This window comes from Gadus macrocephalus, chromosome 20 (genome assembly GCF_031168955.1).
Source record: "Gadus macrocephalus chromosome 20, ASM3116895v1".
Taxonomy (NCBI): domain Eukaryota; kingdom Metazoa; phylum Chordata; class Actinopteri; order Gadiformes; family Gadidae; genus Gadus; species Gadus macrocephalus.
The window spans coordinates 8,381,919-8,399,418 of record NC_082401.1 but is presented as its reverse complement, the minus strand read 5'-3'; the positions used below and the strand labels follow the sequence as shown (position 1 = coordinate 8,399,418).

Genomic DNA, 17,500 nt, shown 5'->3' with positions numbered 1-17,500 from the left:
CCGAACAACCGAGTGGATGGCCGACAAACGGCAGTGTTCGCCTGCGGCTCTGTGGTGTCGCAATTGGATTTGACAAGTTGTTTGCGTTTTGATTGGATGGGTTGCTTCAGACTAGCTTGTTCCCTGACTGGTCCACCAAATTCATACACGCTCATACTCACATTTTCTGGAAAAAATTGCCATGGCAAAGCCACGGCCGTATTCCACATGCTCCATTCCCCTTGATTCTATTGCCTCTGGTAGTTTTACTATTATTTCATCCAAAGACACTTTTAGATAAAGGCCATTACAGAGAAGGTAGGGGTTAGGCATCGCATCTTAGGCCTCAAGGATGCCTACATGCATTGGGGATCTAACCTATACTCTTTTGGTTTGGCCACGATACTATCCTTCCCCACGTATGAGATCGCACGCACACGCACACACACACACACACACACACACACACACACGCACACGCACACGCACACGCACACACACAGAAGAGTCACACAAACACATAGATGAGTGACAGCTGGCCCATCACAACCGGGTTTCCTGAAACATCAGCGAGGACTATCCATAATCCCCTAGGATTTCCTGACCCGGGTCTCTGGGACGTCTCCTAGCTGTCTCCCAGCTCCTGTCCTCCGGGTTGAATGTGCTTGAGCGCCAGCATTGGTTAGCGCAGACGCGTCTTGGCTTGTCCACTCGCTGGTGACAAGGGAATGGTGCAGCATACCTGGCCCATGAGGTAGGGAATAACACCAGGAAGTGTAGGGAGTGTGTGGAGAAGAGGTGAACATAGGGAACCCACATTGAATCATTATACTTTCAGGTCCTCAACAACACAGCATGGTACCTGTGGTCAGGGCCGTTGCACCAAATCCTGGGCCCCTATACAAGAGGTACTGATGGGCCCCCCCCCCCCCCCCCCCCCGAATTCCCCCTACCAACCCCCTGCGCTGAATTGTTGACGGGGGGGGGGGGGGGGGACGTGGCCGTGTGCGACTCCTAACACTATGGGCTGGTGGTTGATTCAATTATTATTATCAGGAACACTGTGTACGCAGTGGTTGAGTATGGGACAGATATTTGACTGTACATTTGTCCTGTGCTTGTAACATCTATTGGAGAAGTTACATTTAGATTGCCATTTAGGGCATTTAGCAGGCGCTTTTATCCGAAGCGACTTACAATAAGTACATTTGTCAGAAGAAAGAGAAACTATATATTGCTGTCATCACAGTAAGGATGTTCATAGAAACAAAGTGCCAAGCACTAACAATTGATTAACCCATTCCCCTTATGCAACGCAGGTGGCTAGGAGAAGATGCTACACAATGCAAAGTACTATTTTTAAGTGCGAGGACGTACAGCATACAATTAGTGCGTTAGAGGGGTGTGTGGAGGTAAGGCTAGGTGAACTCTGAGTCTTGAGTCTTTTGCAGAAGCTGGTGTGCGTCTCTGCAGTGAGTTTCCACAGTGCAGTGCCCAGACACCACCTCCAGATCTAAAGCCAGGGCCTTAGTCAGAGGCATTGTTCTGGAGAGTTAACCTAACATGTATGTATTTTGGAGTGGGGGGAATCCCATCAACGCGGGGGGAGCATAGAATTTCCACACAGAATGGTCCCAGCTGGGTTTGAACCCAGGACCTACTTACTGCACGGCAGCAGTGCTTACCGCTGTGCTACTGTGCTAACTTATGGAACTAATTTAAGTGTGCACACGCCTGTTCCTATTCGGGGTCCCATTCACCCCTTACCCCCATGCACCTGAACAAACTTCCATGCATCCCGAACACCTCCCCCCAATCATCTCTCCATCCCCCGACGACCTCCCCATCCACCCCCACCACCTCCCCATCCACCCCCACCACCTCCCCACCCACCCCACCACCTCCCCATCCACCCCCACCACCTCCCCATCCACCCCCACCACCTCCCATCCACCCACATAACCTCCCATCCACCACCATCACCATCACCTACCCACCCCACCTCCCTATCCACCCCACCTCCCTATCCACCCCCATCACCTCCCCACCCACCCCACCACCTCCCCATCCAACCCCACCACCTGCCAACCTCACCCACTAGTTCTTTCAGTTCATTTCACTATAATGATTTGTTCGTTAAGTCAAATTACGTCATTTGACAGGGAATCTCACAGGTGTCTGCCCCCCCCCCCCCTGCGAGACGGCCCTGAGTATAATTTAAGCGACTTCTAGGCTCTACCCCCTGTGAAAATCGACAAGATATACTATATAGTATAACCAAACGTCCCACCAATATTTATACCACTTGCTTACTCTCTCTATGTCATTCATGGTTTTATATTTATAATTGTATTATACTTTACATTTAATTCTTCATTATTCAGGCATTACAGAACTTTCATGGTCATAAATAAAAAAATACGAACTGCAGTTTAATTTCTTTATTCTTGAATTGACGTAGAATCGAGCAAAGACTCCTGGGATTGGGAAATGCGTTTATCCAATAAACAGATGGAGGTCAAGTCTATTTTCGGAAATGTAGGGGGATATATGAGTGGCCCCACGACGAATGGTATGACCCAAGATACGTCAGACAGAGAAAGCGCGCAAACTCGACGGTACCACCTTGTCATTTGTTTACCCAGGTGCCATGGCAACAGCATTGCTACCTCTCATTGGCTGATTCTTTGAGAACGTTGTAGACTCAATCGATAGCTCTGTTTGTTTGTATATTTTTATATACGTGACCATATTTTTGTTTTATGTTAAAAAAAAAGAATCAAAGAACCAGTTCTTCTTGTTTTGGGGAACCAGTTCTTGTCGTTCAAGTTCGGGATTCGTTCGTTGTGAACGAATCGGTCGCGACCGACTCATCCCTACCACCCACCCCACCCATCACCTCCCCATCCACCCCCACAACCTCCCCACGCACCCCATCACCTCTCCATCCACCCAGCCCACCTACCAATGCGTGTGTGTAAATCGGAGCATTGGCTAAAACCCATCCGTCAGATCAGTGTGACCCCTGACCCCGACCCTAGTCGGGGAGAGTGGAAACAAGCTCTTCCCAAACGACACTGCGGTGAGAATGACCAGGCACACGGAGGGCCAGTCGGAGAGGAAGTGTGATGGGGGCAGTTTGTCTAGGTATTTATATATCATGACCGCAGTCTGAAGGGGGGGATTATTGAAGTACAAAGGCTCAAGATGTACTCACACACACGTTCATTGAGAGAATGGGTAAGGGTAAGGGGAATTGGTAAGGATAGAAATTGATTCCTGAAAGTCTTGAAAGTGGCCCCTTTTGCAAATGAAAAAAGTGGGATCATAATGAAATCCTGTTATTGCAGTTGTCTTGTTGATGATAATGGAGATAAATTCCCAGCAGAGGTGGACTTTGAAAAATGTCTTATCCAAACTAATCTGCAAGTAGAGTCAGAGAAGAGGGTGATAAGGAGGCGGAACGCCGAGATATAAAAATAGAGAGATGGGGGGTGAGGGAGAGAAAGAGAGGAGAGAATTGAGATCGGGAGAGGGAAAGAAAGGGAGAGAGGGGGGGGAGAAAGGGAGAGAGAGAGAGGGAGAGGGAGAGGGAGAGAGAAAGAGAGGGAGAGAGAGAGAGAGAGAGAGAGAGAGAGAGAGAGAGAGAGAGAGAGAGAGAGAGAGAGAGAGAGAGAGAGAGAGAGAGAGAGAGAGAGAGAGAGTTGGCATCTGATGTGTACCATCATTCTTCTGGGCTTTGATAAAACCCTCCAAAAAGCACACTTCGACCCTAGCGCTGGCACTGTCCGTCGGGCCAGCGCCACATCAAGACTCCTGTTGCTGGTTACACTTCGCAAATTCAATTTGCGCATCGCATAGTTCTGCCGGGCCGTGCCAGATGCAGAGATCTGGATAAACATAAGAGTACTCTGGGCAGCTTCGTGTTTACGCGGCCTTTTAAATCCCACACTGCATAGCACGACATCGCTCTTTCCCCCCCCCCTGGATATAAACGTATTCGCTCAGAAATCATTTCACGACGTGTGTTATGGTAGCGTGGTGTGCAGCTATGAGGAGTTCATAAGTTCACAGTTTGCTGTAACACACTTTTACAACTTCAAACAGAAATAAAATGATTTTCTGCTGTTGCCTCCTACCGATCAAATATGTGAGATATGTTATCTTTAAATCAAAATGAAATGCATCTTTAAACATCTTTGGGCCCTATCTTGCATCCGGCGCAATTGACTTTCTGCACTGACGCATATGTCGTTGCTAGTTTGCAACTGGCGCAGAGTGTTCTTTTCCCTCCACCGCCACGCGTCTATAAATTAGGGAATGATCTTGCGCCCCAAGGGGCAGCTAGACGAAAGGAGGAGGCGAGTTATGGCGCAAACATTCCCTGGTGCTATTATGCAGTTTCAGAAAACAATTCCGCCACAAACTAGGAAATACCTGGTTTAAAGTCAGTGGCGTGTTGTTCCGATGCTATTTTAAGGGCGCATGCATAATGTTGCTTGTGCACCTCGCGCATACACTCTGCTACTCTCATCTACCTCGCCACACATTCTTGGTAAATTAATTGGGAAAGAACAGCTGATACAAAGGTAATAAGTTTTACTTTTAAATCAATGCATCTGCAAACACCATACAGCAAACACATATTTTTCTACACACAGACATCGTGTACAAGCCCATAACTTTTAGGATTGATGAGTATTTGATCGTAAGAGTGTTAAAAAAGAATGAATGAATGCGGGCGCGCGTGTGTGCGTCCATCTGTTTAAACACACGCAAACTAAACACGTAACGCATGATCCGTGGCAATGTATATTAACAAGGGGACACATGCATATTAGGAACGATAATGCATACAATACTGATAAGAAACTATGTTTGTTAATGTATTGCGTAGATCATTAAGTTACCATCACAGTTACCGCATATCATATGTGTGTTTTCTTTGCTGCAATTTACTTGAGGACTCAGGCCATATTATCTGGCCATAAACTGAGCCATTTGAAGTTTGAAATTCATGTGGTCAGGCATCTGTCTCATCGGAGACTGCAAACACACTGTCAAAATATCAACTCGTCAGATTCAAATGCGTTCATGGCTCTTAAAAGGGATGGGAGATGGCACTCTCATTGGTTTTTATTGCACGCTACCCAAACCACACCTACGGGTAATTAGGCTACTTCAGACCAACCCTTTTTAGATTTGCGCCGGGCGCATGAGTCAATTATCCGCCAGTAAAATAGCAACATCGCCATAGAACCGCCCACAAAGCTACTTGCGTTTGGCGCTTCTCACTTGCGTTTCAGACCGTTAAAATAGGGCCCTGAATGGTTAAAGTAAAGATATATATCTGCGAGCAGCATTAGAATCAGATATAGATATAAATCATGTAGGTTATAATGAGTAAATAAATGACACATTTCTACACCATGCCGCAATATAGAGCAACACATTGTTTCTCCCACCGTCTGTTCGATGGCATTACGGCCTAGCTTGAGACGTCTCTGAAAGCACTTTTGCTGAAATTGATGAACAGAACAACGTCGGGCCCCGCAGACCCTCAAAGGTCGTTAGCAAGGATTCGTTAGGATACGAGGGCGCTCGGGGGGTGGGTGGGTGGTTCGGGGATTGGGGGGGGTGGGGAGCCGAGAGCAGAAGCATAATTGGCCTGTATCTAGATCTGGAGTATCTCGGTGGCTCGGGAGGAAACCAGCTGGGACAAAATGGCATCCCACAAGCACCCAAGCTCCTCCGACGTGAACCTTTGTCCGCGGGAAATGGACCTTGGCTTAATGCTGTTAACACAAGTGCGTACGGAATGCCACCGCACAATTACTCTTTTATTATATGACACTCATTTGAGCGCTCCCGATACGATAGCATCAACACACGCTCGCGGCCTGGCCCCCCGTCTCACCCCCCCTATCTCCCCTCGCGCGCGGCGGACAAAGCTGTCCGTCCAGCCGTGTTCTGTGAATGCTCTCAGAGAAGGGTTCGGTGCAACCATGAGGTCTGTCGTGTTTGATGTTGTGGATGCTAGCCACGGTTGGTTTAGCTTTCAATGCGAGGGCTTCTGCTATGCTAACGAAGAGAGGTTGGATTACGTAGTGGATTAGGGAGTAATGACGTTAACGGTACTGGTTCGTTAGTAGGCTGTGACTACAACTTTGGCGAAGAAATAACATCACATATAGTGTTATGTTTGCGATGAAGAAACGGGTCGGGGTTTATTGGGTCGGGGTGAGATTCAACATCTATTATAGGAATAGACACCGCAACCTGCAGACAGCCTATGATAGAGCAAAACAAAACACACACACAAGCACCATTCAAACTTTTGATCCAGATCTATTTGAGCCTGCTGTTACACTCTCCCTCCACAGAGCCCTGACACATTCCTCCTCGCTCTGTTGTCTTTTATGCAGGAGTGTCAGGAGTCCGTTTCACACGGCAGTTTCCTCAACCAACCCCCCCCCCCCATCCCCTGACCTGTGGCTAGCCCGATGCTCACCTGCAACCCCCCCCCCCCCCCCCGCAGCTCCAGGTCCTGCTCTGGTTTCAGGAAGAGAGAAAAAATAAAATAGAAACGGTTCGGAAGCGACTACTTAGCATGAGGGAATGTGAGGTATTCCGGTCGCTCGCTACCAGGTCGGGAGTGTGGCCTGCCCACCGTCTGACCTTTACTTGGGGGGGGTGTCGGGTAACGGCTGGGGGAGGCCCGGGTGTGCATTGGTCTGAGGGGTGGGGGGGTGGGGGGGTTTGGTTATCATCAGGGATTATGTATTAACACGATTATACGTGTCAATGTGGCTTCTGTTTTTTTTAACAGCGGCTCAATGGAAAAGTCGGATCTCTTTACAATACTCGGTTTCTTCCCTGAGGAAATGCGTACAGAGGTGTAATGGAGAAATGTGATGGAGATGGATTTTCCTTTGTGGGGCCCTTTGTTTAATTTGTCAGCTCTTCGGTAAATCAGTCAATAAAACGTCAGTTTAAATGTCTTCACAGTAGGCCGATTATATTTCGATTGAGTGAGTTTTACTGGATAGTTTTAGGACTGCATGTTTTATCAAATAACCACTCTTTACGTGTACTTTCTTGTGGTAAGATGAGTTCAGGATTGTATTTGACATGAACACTTAAAGACATTTGTGTTAATAACCTTGACAACCATGATTCTGACAGATAATGTTAGCGCTAAACTGCCAATTTACAGCCTTGCTATAACTTAACACATTAACACTTGGGAGCTGTGAGTCAATACGGGGCTCTCCTTTAACTTAAAAGCTTTCTACGTTCTAAAGACTCAAGCGCTTATTTGTGTCCCAACTGTAGTTTAGTGCTTGGAAAGTTGAATCATAGGCATTTTTTAGCAATTATTTTGTTATGTGAAAAAAAAATTTGACTGAAAAGAAGCTGAAACTGAAACTGGCCTGGCTCAGATTAAGACCACCCTCCCCGATCACAAAAAAACAACACAAATCAAATTAAAATAAATATGCAAAGGCATCAGTTCAATGTTTTGGGCCTAACTTTGTGTGGTGGTGTGTGACTGCTAAGCCCTGACAAGGCTTATCCCAGGTCTGGTCAGGTGATGTGAACACTCTGCAGGCCCGGGAAGGGTCCTGGGAGTGCGGCGGGGGTGGAAAGTGCGATGTCATCACCACTGAAGGAGTGCCTGTAGACAGGACGGCCTGCAGGGGGGAACAAACACAGGCGATCGGTCTCAGGGTTTGACGTTGACACGTGTCACTGTAAGCTGTCTAGCTTGGGACTCGATCCATGATGCCAGAGAGACGTTCCTGGGAGCAGACACATATTCCCCCACACTTCTCCCTTCCCCCGGGAATGACATGCACAGCAGAGTTCATATACATACATGCCTGCTTTTTTAAAACTATTGTTGTACGCTGTATGCTTAATTTAAGAAGTTTTACCCGTGATGTTGATGATTCATTTTTACTAGAGTTGGCCAATCCCTGTCTTTTGGCAAAAGATAAGGTTGGTTGAGAATAATTTTTGTGAGGTAACTTTACAATACAACCAGTAAGGATTGTTTAAACATCCCAATTCCTGAGTTTGAGGAAATCCAAAGGCTACCACCTCTTCATGTGCTAATATTAACAGCTGGACCCTTATGACTTGGGAGGGAATGCCTTCTATCAGATAAAAGTCACTTCCTGTTTAGAGCATGAAATTCCTTTTTTCCCCTGACTGGGGATGATGCGATGGTGATCAGAGGGATAACAAAAATAATACAAATAAAAAATGCAGCGACCCAAATGACTTCATATCCTCCATGACCCTGCAATTTCATTGTAAAATGGCCGCCGTCCAGCAGAGCTTTTAGCTTGATTATATCTGTAAATACACAGACCAGTAGTTCAACACTGTGCTGTAGATTGCTCTCATCAAAAAGCTGACCAATACTAACCAAGCCATACATGGAAGTACTCCCAAATCCACTGTTTACTACTACTAGTGTTTGAAAGAGTACTAACTATACAAAATCGCTTTAAGATTTACCACACACAGGATATAGTATTACACAACACGTTAAAATAAGACCACTAAGAATGGTGATAGAAGTGAAGTGTTTTCTCAGACAGGCGAGGAAGAATGTGTTTGCTTCAGGAGTAGCACAAACCAGAAGCGTTGTGTTCACACTCTTAGACTATATCGGTCTGGGGGGTTTACCTCCTTAGTCGAAAGTCCCTTCCTCAGAGGTCAGCTGTCATGATAACCTGGTCAACCTATAACCCAATATATAAATTACACACAAACCACTGAACTACACAACACTAACACAGGAAAGTGGTCAGGGGGTTTGACTCCCAGTCAAAAGGTTGTAGTTAAAACCCAAATGTCTCCAGTCTAACTGTAGGTAGCCACCATGCCTAACTCCTACCGGCTCCTTGCCTGCTAAATGACCTAATAGTAAATAGTAACAGAGATGACGGAGAGAGTAAACAGAGCCATGAATAGGTTGGGAAATAGCACATGTATGCCGACAAATGTTTAAATGACACCAATGAGATATTAAATAACCAAACACTGTTCGAATGTATTTAAAGATGAGCTGGAGCTCATGTGCTATCAACAATGCAGAGAGCTGTTGTTTCTCGGCTATAACAAGCAGAATCTCTGCCCAGATGAAGCTTCGAGTCTAATGTGAACTAAAGAGGGCAGATTAGAGACAGGCGGCGGAAGGAAGCCGCCATGATGACATCCCTCTCATCCTCATCAAGACGCAGTGTGTGTTTGTCTTTTACATTTTTCTTTTTTTTAACTCTCTTCGTCCCCGGGTTCTATTTGAGGGTCATTATCATTTCCTTCTTCCTGTTTACTGTCCTCAAGGCTGGCAATTTTACCTCCAAGCTCCGATAGCAGAGGGGGTAGTTGATTGGGTAGTAATCCGATTATCCCGGCAGTTCACCGACCGTGAGATTTGTCGTGAACTCGACTTGTGTATTCAACAAAACACCAGGGACTTCCCTGTGTGGCTGTTGCCCTCGATTTTCAAGGCTCTTTAAATAGACCTTCACTCTCGTTTTGTAGCCTGTCCTCCGGTATGGCTGCTTTCAGCTTTCTTGAGAACCGCTCATCCAAACAACTTAACGTTTGACAATGCGCTTCCTTGGTTCCTCTGCAGTACACCCGCCAAGTGTGAAGTCAGTCGGATGAACGGAATTTGTGAAAAGACGAAAGACAGACAAAAAAACACAAATGCAGACATACAGAGACCTCCCCTTGGCTAAAATTCAGTTTTAGCCATATTTTGATACCATCCTGAGACCAGGGTCATGAAGATGAGAGGAAGAATATATAACCTACAAGTCGACTTACATTTGGACCCTCTTTTAACTGTTCAAGCTGTTGTCTTACAAAGCCTCATGTGATGTGACCAGCTGACTGAGTTTGTCTTCTCTTCTTCTTGTTCTAGGTGTCCTCGTCTTGTGTTCCCTCCACTAACTATGAGCTGGTGAGTCCTCCATCTTACCTGTCATCATACTCTACATCACAGAAAGGCTTCATTGAATAAAACTGAGAAAATAACATCTGAACTCAACTCTTTGTACATTACAGAGGCTTATAAATAGGGGTCACATTTTTAAATCATTACCAGTGAGCTTAATACATGGACAAACAGTTGCAGTTAATATGTGATCACATTACAAGCTGCATGAAAACAGATGACTTTGTTTAGGTTTTTATTTTTTAGGAGGGGTGGCTTGTTCAAAAAGATTGAAGTTAAAGGCTTAAGTTCATTCTCTTTAAACCATGTTTGTTTTTTAAATATCATTAAACATTGTGAAAAGTCGCATAGGCATGCAATGATGCTGCCTGGGCCATAAAAAACATATCTGTGCTATGTTGCCTTATTTGGTACTTCGTAAGATGCTGTTTGGACTTGGACCTGTTTCTCTCCCTCTTTATCTCTCTCTCTCTCTCTCTCTCTCTCTCTCTCTCTCTCTCTCTCTCTCTCTCTCTCTCTCTCTCTCTCTCTCTCTCTCTCTCTCTCTCTCTCTCTCTCTCTCTCTCTCTCTCTCTCTCTCTCTCTCTCTCTCTCTCAGTATGTTGTGTGTGTACAAACTGTTCTTTACTTAACTTGGCTCACCAAGACAAACATCCCATGGTTATACCCTGTCCTCGGCTCAAAGTAAATCCTGAAAACTTGCGTAAACGTTGTGGTAATCAAAGCAAACCATATGTTTGCAAAGGTTTTATTCTCTGTTTTTTAACGTGAAAATGTCTTAACTGAAAGAAAGTAAGTTTTCCCTCCACCGCCGGCCAATAGGAGATGCCCCAGGGGGCGGAACTGAAAGCATTACGGCAGTTGATTGGCCTCATAAAAGCCGATGAGCTCAGAGAGGAGAGATAATTGAGGCTGAGAAAGACTAGGATGATGTAAAGGCGTAACAAAGCAAACATATCAGCTCATCCATTTTATTGACCAGCTTATTCCTGATCATGGGGACACACATATACACACACAGACACACACACACACACGCACACACACACACACACACACACACACACACACACACACACACACACACACACATACACACACACACACACACACACACACACACACACACACACACACACACACACCCCTCCCTCCTCCCCCTTTCCCTGTTTCGCTAGAGACAGTTATCAGGTAGAGAGCAGGGGCGTGGATAACACCTGCACAGTGTGTGTGTTTGGATTCGTCCATGTGTGGGAAAAATGCACAGGTGGTTTCTTCAGGTCAGCCGATGCTCCGCAGATGGTCTTTGGCGGTGTGTGTGTGTGTGTGTGTGTGTGTGTGTGTGTGTGTGTGTGTGTGTGTGTGTGTGTGTGTGTGTGTGTGTGTGTGTGTGTGTGTGTGTGTGTGTGTGTGTGTGTGTGTGTGTGTGTGTGTGTGTGTGTGTGTGTGTGCGTGTGTGTGCCTGTGTGTGTGTTCAGTTGTGCTGGGCCAAAAGGTGACCAGTTGGACTCCATGTTTGGTGAATTCCTCTCCGCTCCAAGAGAGCCAGAGACAGACATGATTCATGGGAATACTCAGGTGCACATCAGAGCATCCACTATAAATTCACGAACCAAAGAACAACAACAGATATGAATGTGACGTTGTCATCGCAGTTCCGATATTGGACTGGAATACATATTTCTGAGAACAATATGCCCACTGTTATTAGTAAAGGCCAAGCAATAAAATCTCTTTAAACATATATATGCTACAAGGAAACAATTTGTATAATTTCAGTCTGAATTTAAAGGTATATTATGTAAAATTTCCATTTCAAATATCTAAAAACGTCAATGGTCAACCTAGAGAAATCTGTAGTTGTATTTACGGTACTGGTCCGTCATTTGGTTTCATGTTAACGGCGTCATATGCCCGTTAGCCACTAACCTCCAGGGAAACACAACAAAACAGGAATCCAGTGGAGACCTCATTTCCAGCTTCTAGTTTTCTCTTTAGCTGTCCGAGAGAACTCCACCATCTGTTATCGATAGTGTCATCCATACAATTTACTATTTATTTTAAAGGGGTAAATCATATTTCCTTCCTCATCGCAGCTATCATTCTCTTGCTATCTCTCTATCCCACACAATGACAACGGACAGTCAGTTAATGGCCCATCCTCTGCATGCACTCTCTAAACAAAACAACAACATTTGGGGAAGAATAATTGTCGTTGACCTTTCCCTGCAAAGGATACAGTTGGCCAAATTCATTGATAGAATCAATCCAGAGTTCAGATATGAGTATGAGGAATGCCGGAAATTCCAAATACATTTTGTGCAAAACATTTGTACAGAAGAGGTAATTTGCCTATTGTGTAAACGTCTTGACCAACCAATGACTATAAAGAGGAATGCTGCTATTTGACCGTCCACTGGGCTGGTATACCCTGCTAGCCGTGTGTCAGATCTTAGTTATTCAGAGTAGAGTCAAATTCTGTAGGAAAGACTGTAATATGTGTGGTAACATTAAAGTTACAGCAACCTTCAACATGCTCGTAAAGTTATGTTTAGTGTGATTGTTTTTGACCTTGGATGAGAGCGCTGGGCTAACCCACGATTGATTTCCCCCACATGACGTTATCAACAGCTGTTTGGGAAGTTGACTCATCTAACGGTAAGTTAGCAGGTCAACCTTATGATAGGCTATTTCATTAGAATTGAATGACATAATGTGACCTAATGTGACCTAATCGTCCATAAACATGATTTCTGCCTGAATCACGTCAGATAGTTTTTATTTTTTGATAGAGAACTCCCACTCCCAACTCATGTTACTTACCACATCACAACAAACACGATGTACGGTATATGTTATTGTTTTTATTGAGCGACTCGTAGTGGCTGAAATTACATACTATATCTTGAAATGCATAGCATGTAGTGGATGCAAAAGACTTTCACATAGTTGAAACAAAAGTTTAACCATATCTTCTCTTAAACCCCAAATCAGACACTCTCCATATATATTTGATAACATAACATACTTACACTCATATCTGGGAAATAAGGCAGACAACCTAAAGCCCACATTTAAGCTTATATTAAACATTTCAGTATGGAATTAAATGCACCTGTTTATTTTTAGAAGTGTTGCATAAAAGCATAGCTGAACACATTTTGAGGCACATTTCAGTGGTCTTCATCACGCTGCCGGAGCCTGTGTGATAGGAAGAATGTCATCCGATTTGCCCCGTGCCCGTGTCCTGGCTCGCTGTGCCCGGTGCGACGTGCCGTCATGCCCGTCTGGTGGCCGGTGCATTCCTGAGACGTGCTCTCACAGCCGCCATCGGCCCTGACAGGAACAGGCCCGGCAGTCTGGAGATAAATAACTCTATCCACCACGTATCAGGATGCTTAGATACGGAGAAGGAGCAGCGGTGATGCCGTCAGGCTCCGCTGGTCGAGCATGGCAGGGGATGGGGGTCTGATTCGCCCATGCTAGGAATGAAGGCCCTCATGTGATGAAGCATCCACCAAATTGCATATGTTGTTAAATCAGCAAAGGATCCTGGGTATTTCTGTTCGGTATGTAACTATATCTAAACACAAGCCAATCTCCCCTTTTTTCTGTTTCCTAGTGATCTTCAGACACACACACACACACACACACACACACACACACACACACACACACACACACACACACACACACACACACACACACACACACACACACACACACACACACACACACACACACACGTTCACTCCCTCACTTCCTCACTCACTCACTCACTCACTCACTCACTCACTCACTCACTCAATCTCACACACACAAAAACAAACACACACACAGACACGCACGCACGCACGCACGCACGCACGCACGCACGCACACACACATTTTTAAGTCCCGCAGAAGCCTTCCACCTATGACAGCTGGGTTCTCCCTGGGGTCTTCTGTAGAAACAGTGCCACTACATGGTTGATTAATGAGACTCCGTTATAGTTAATGAAGAAGGGCCAGCTTTGGCAATCAACCCTCCTGTGTTTAGACCTGACATACTTGGCTGAGTTTCCCATTTCGCTCAGTATAAACGAGGCATCCTGGGATAATATATTCCCCAAGCCGAGATTCTCAATTCCCCGACCTCGGATGATCATAAAAACAAGCATCATGTGGAAAGACCGGAGATTTGTAAGCGCTGCGTTATTGCCATTTTCTCAGTGTTTTATTGCGTGCCGAAGCTGCCTTGTACTTTATGCTAACGAGTGAACGTATACGAGTGCTTACAAGTTGGAGGTTTGACTTCATCTGAAGGCTTCTCTATTTTTTTAAATTATGCACTGACGGTGTTGTAAGGTCTTATAAATGCGTCCCCCAAATGTTTTTCCACATATATTACCATAGTTTACTTCGTGAAAGAAGTAGGGCATTGTACTTGAACCTTGTTCTGTGTCTCAGTCTCTACTTAAATTAAGCTAATACTAGCTGTTTAGTTTAGCCAGGCAGAGGAAGTTAAACAACCCCCCCTGACTCAGTGCAGTGGCTTCCTAGCTCGCTCAAATCTTCTGGAAAAAGTCCTGTAACAAAGGAGATACGTAGCGGGGGCAAGGTGAGGACATCCGCTACTTGATGGTAGCGATAAGTGCTAATGACAATAGCTACAGGGCGGCCCTGGGACTCTGTTTTGATGTCTTTGGAGACACAATGGAGGCCTAAACAGTGACGCCTGCTTAGAAAGCACTCGCTCACCACCAGCAGCAAAACAGTGTTGTTTTTCAGTCGCTTGGGCCTCATGACGATAAGGGATGTATGGAATTTACTTTTCAGGATATTATGGAATGCTGCTTTGACGGGAGAGGCAGGATTGGGGAGTGACTCCTAGCTGAAGTATCCGGGTTTGATTCCCCCGATCTGCGCCTTAATGACCTGCATCCAAATTCATTATTCATTAATTTCTCACCTTGGCTAAAGTAAACAATCGACTATATGATAGCAAACAGATAGAAAAAAGAGCGGCAATATAAATGGGCTCTTGCGATAAAGAGTCTTCAGACAAGCTTCCATTGTGCAACAGTACACCAGATGCATTTTAACACAACACAGAGCGGAAAAAAGCACCAGCCATCCATCAGCACAAAATATTTTCTTCACCCAGCCACCCTCTCCCTCCCTCCCTCCCCTGGCCTCACATGTTGTCGGCAGCCCACTGGCGGTTACATAACGAGCCAGAGGAAGGCTCGGTTGCAGCCAGTGTCGGACAGGGTGGGGTGAGAACCTCAGCGGAGTCAAAGGTGCTCTCGGGCCACCGGCACTGCTGGGCTTTTTCTCACAGACAAGCCACACCCCACGCCAGACTCTAGCCCCGCCTACTGTTTCATGCTCCCTGAAGGAACATACCCCCCACGTCCTGCTGCTCTCCTCGGGGCCAATCAGGATCCCTGAATCCCAGGCATGTTAGTAGGCCCGCCCACTTGAAACAGATACAACACAACGCACGCAAAAACCAACACACACACACACACACACACACACACACACACACACACACACACACACACACACACACACACACACACACACACACACACACACACACGCAGCTTCCTTCAGCAGTAGCATGTTTGGATTCCTGTGACATGGCCCTGGGAAAACATTAAAGAACAGCTGTATGTGTGCGCGTGTGTGTGTGTGTGTGTGTGTGTATGTGTGTTTGTGTGGGATAGAGAGAGAGAAAGAGAGAGAGCGAGAGACAATGCTGTGCGACGGAAGAGAGAGTGTGTGGGATAGTTGTGTGAGTGTGAGAGAGAGAGAGAGATAGAGCGAGAGAGAGAGAGAGAGAGAGAGAGAGAGAGAGAGAGAGAGAGAGAGAGAGAGAGAGAGAGGACATGTGTCACCGTGTTAAAAGAGATGTTTGCCATCCCTTTTCTTGAGTGATGGATTTCTTTATAAATCTTGAGCCGCTGCCCGGGTCAGCTCTGCCGTGGCAGACTGATCCATGTTTACTGCAGCGCTCTGACATCCAGCGGCAGGTCCCAGCTCTAGTGAGAGGGAGCCGGGGATACCAGACCCGAGCCGGGATCTTTGCCTTTTTAGGCAGCCACCAGCCGGGAAATATGTTGATCCAGCCTCTTGCCAAACAGCTGTCTTTTGGTTTTGAAACCAAATAAGCAGTTTGTGTTTTCAGTCTTTATTAAAAAAGGTGGCCGACTCTGTTTTAACATGTCATGCTCTCTCAGTGAGGAATAACAAAACCATTTTCTGAAACCGGTCACATTGTTGAAACAGTAACCGTATATATGCTGGTCGTGGCCCTAACCACGTCTGTTAGGTTTTCGGGATGCATTTAAATGGAATGAATACAACAAACCTGCTGTGAGGATGGCATGGACTTCCCGTCTCTGCCCACTAGGAGGCACTACTGAGCATCATTGTTGTTGTGGAGTCTAGCCTCAGTGTTGGGTCACCCACTCTGTAGACGGCCAATCTATCAATCAAACTAATACAGATGATCCATTTTAAATAAAAACAGTTAATTCAACAGACAATTTAGAATCCAAAAGTGTTTAATTGCTTTTCTAGATCTTTACAAACATAAGTACCTATACGATGTCATGCAAGTGTTTGTTGGTTTAATACCGTCAAACAAGGTGGGTAATCTAGAGAGGACTGGAGTAAGACATTAAGACAGTAAGCCTCATTCATCTCTCTCAGATGTCAGAGATCTAGATGTCTTTTCCACAAGATACCTAAACCTTCTCATTTACACTCTGGCTCTCCTGCTCGTTTCTGACATGTCCCAGTTTAAATTAGACCTTTAGAATGTGATTTAGTACATCAAGGTTCATGAACCCCTTCCTCTATCAATGGGTCCTTCTGTCTTCAGTTAGTGAGGGTGTGGAGGCCAACTTCTGGTCTGTCTCATGTCTGAAACAAAATTTATTTATATGTTGATATATGTCAGTTGTGCATTATGGGTTTCCTCAACCCAGCATTTTTCCCGCCAAAAAGAACGAAAAATGTGTGACTTTATTGTCAGGTGAGGCATGCACGCACAAACGTGAACTGACAATCTACAAACACACCCAACACTGTCTTATAATAACTAGCCATTTAAGCTTAGTCATAGACTTTCTGCTAGTGGAGGGCAACACACACACACACACACACACACACACACACACACACACACACACACACACACACACACACACACACACACACACACACACACACACACACACACACACACACACACACACACAAACACACAGCGATACACCCTAGCATGCATGCATGCACACACACACACACACACACACACACACACACACACACACACACACACACACACACACACACACACACACACACACACACACACACACACACACACACACACACACACACACACCAACCCACATACATATATACATGCAAACACATGCATGCACATGCAACAACACACACACACACACACACACACACACACTGTGTCTCTGCTGTGGTGGCCGTCTCTGACTCAAGGTTTCTGTGTGTAGATATGGTATCCCAGAA

General features: G+C 45.6%; 1 protein-coding gene across 4 annotated transcripts in view; it reads left to right on the top strand.

The window, feature by feature from the left end:
- Nucleotides 1-17,500, top strand: part of LOC132449116 (tensin-1-like) — a 107,211-nt gene that overhangs the window by 86,273 nt on the left and 3,438 nt on the right. For all 4 annotated transcript variants that reach the window (XM_060040743.1, XM_060040745.1, XM_060040742.1 and 1 more), the window contains exon 4: nt 9,923-9,961. In XM_060040743.1, coding sequence (XP_059896726.1) covers nt 9,923-9,961 — 39 coding nt within the window. The remainder of the gene's footprint in view (nt 1-9,922; nt 9,962-17,500) is intronic.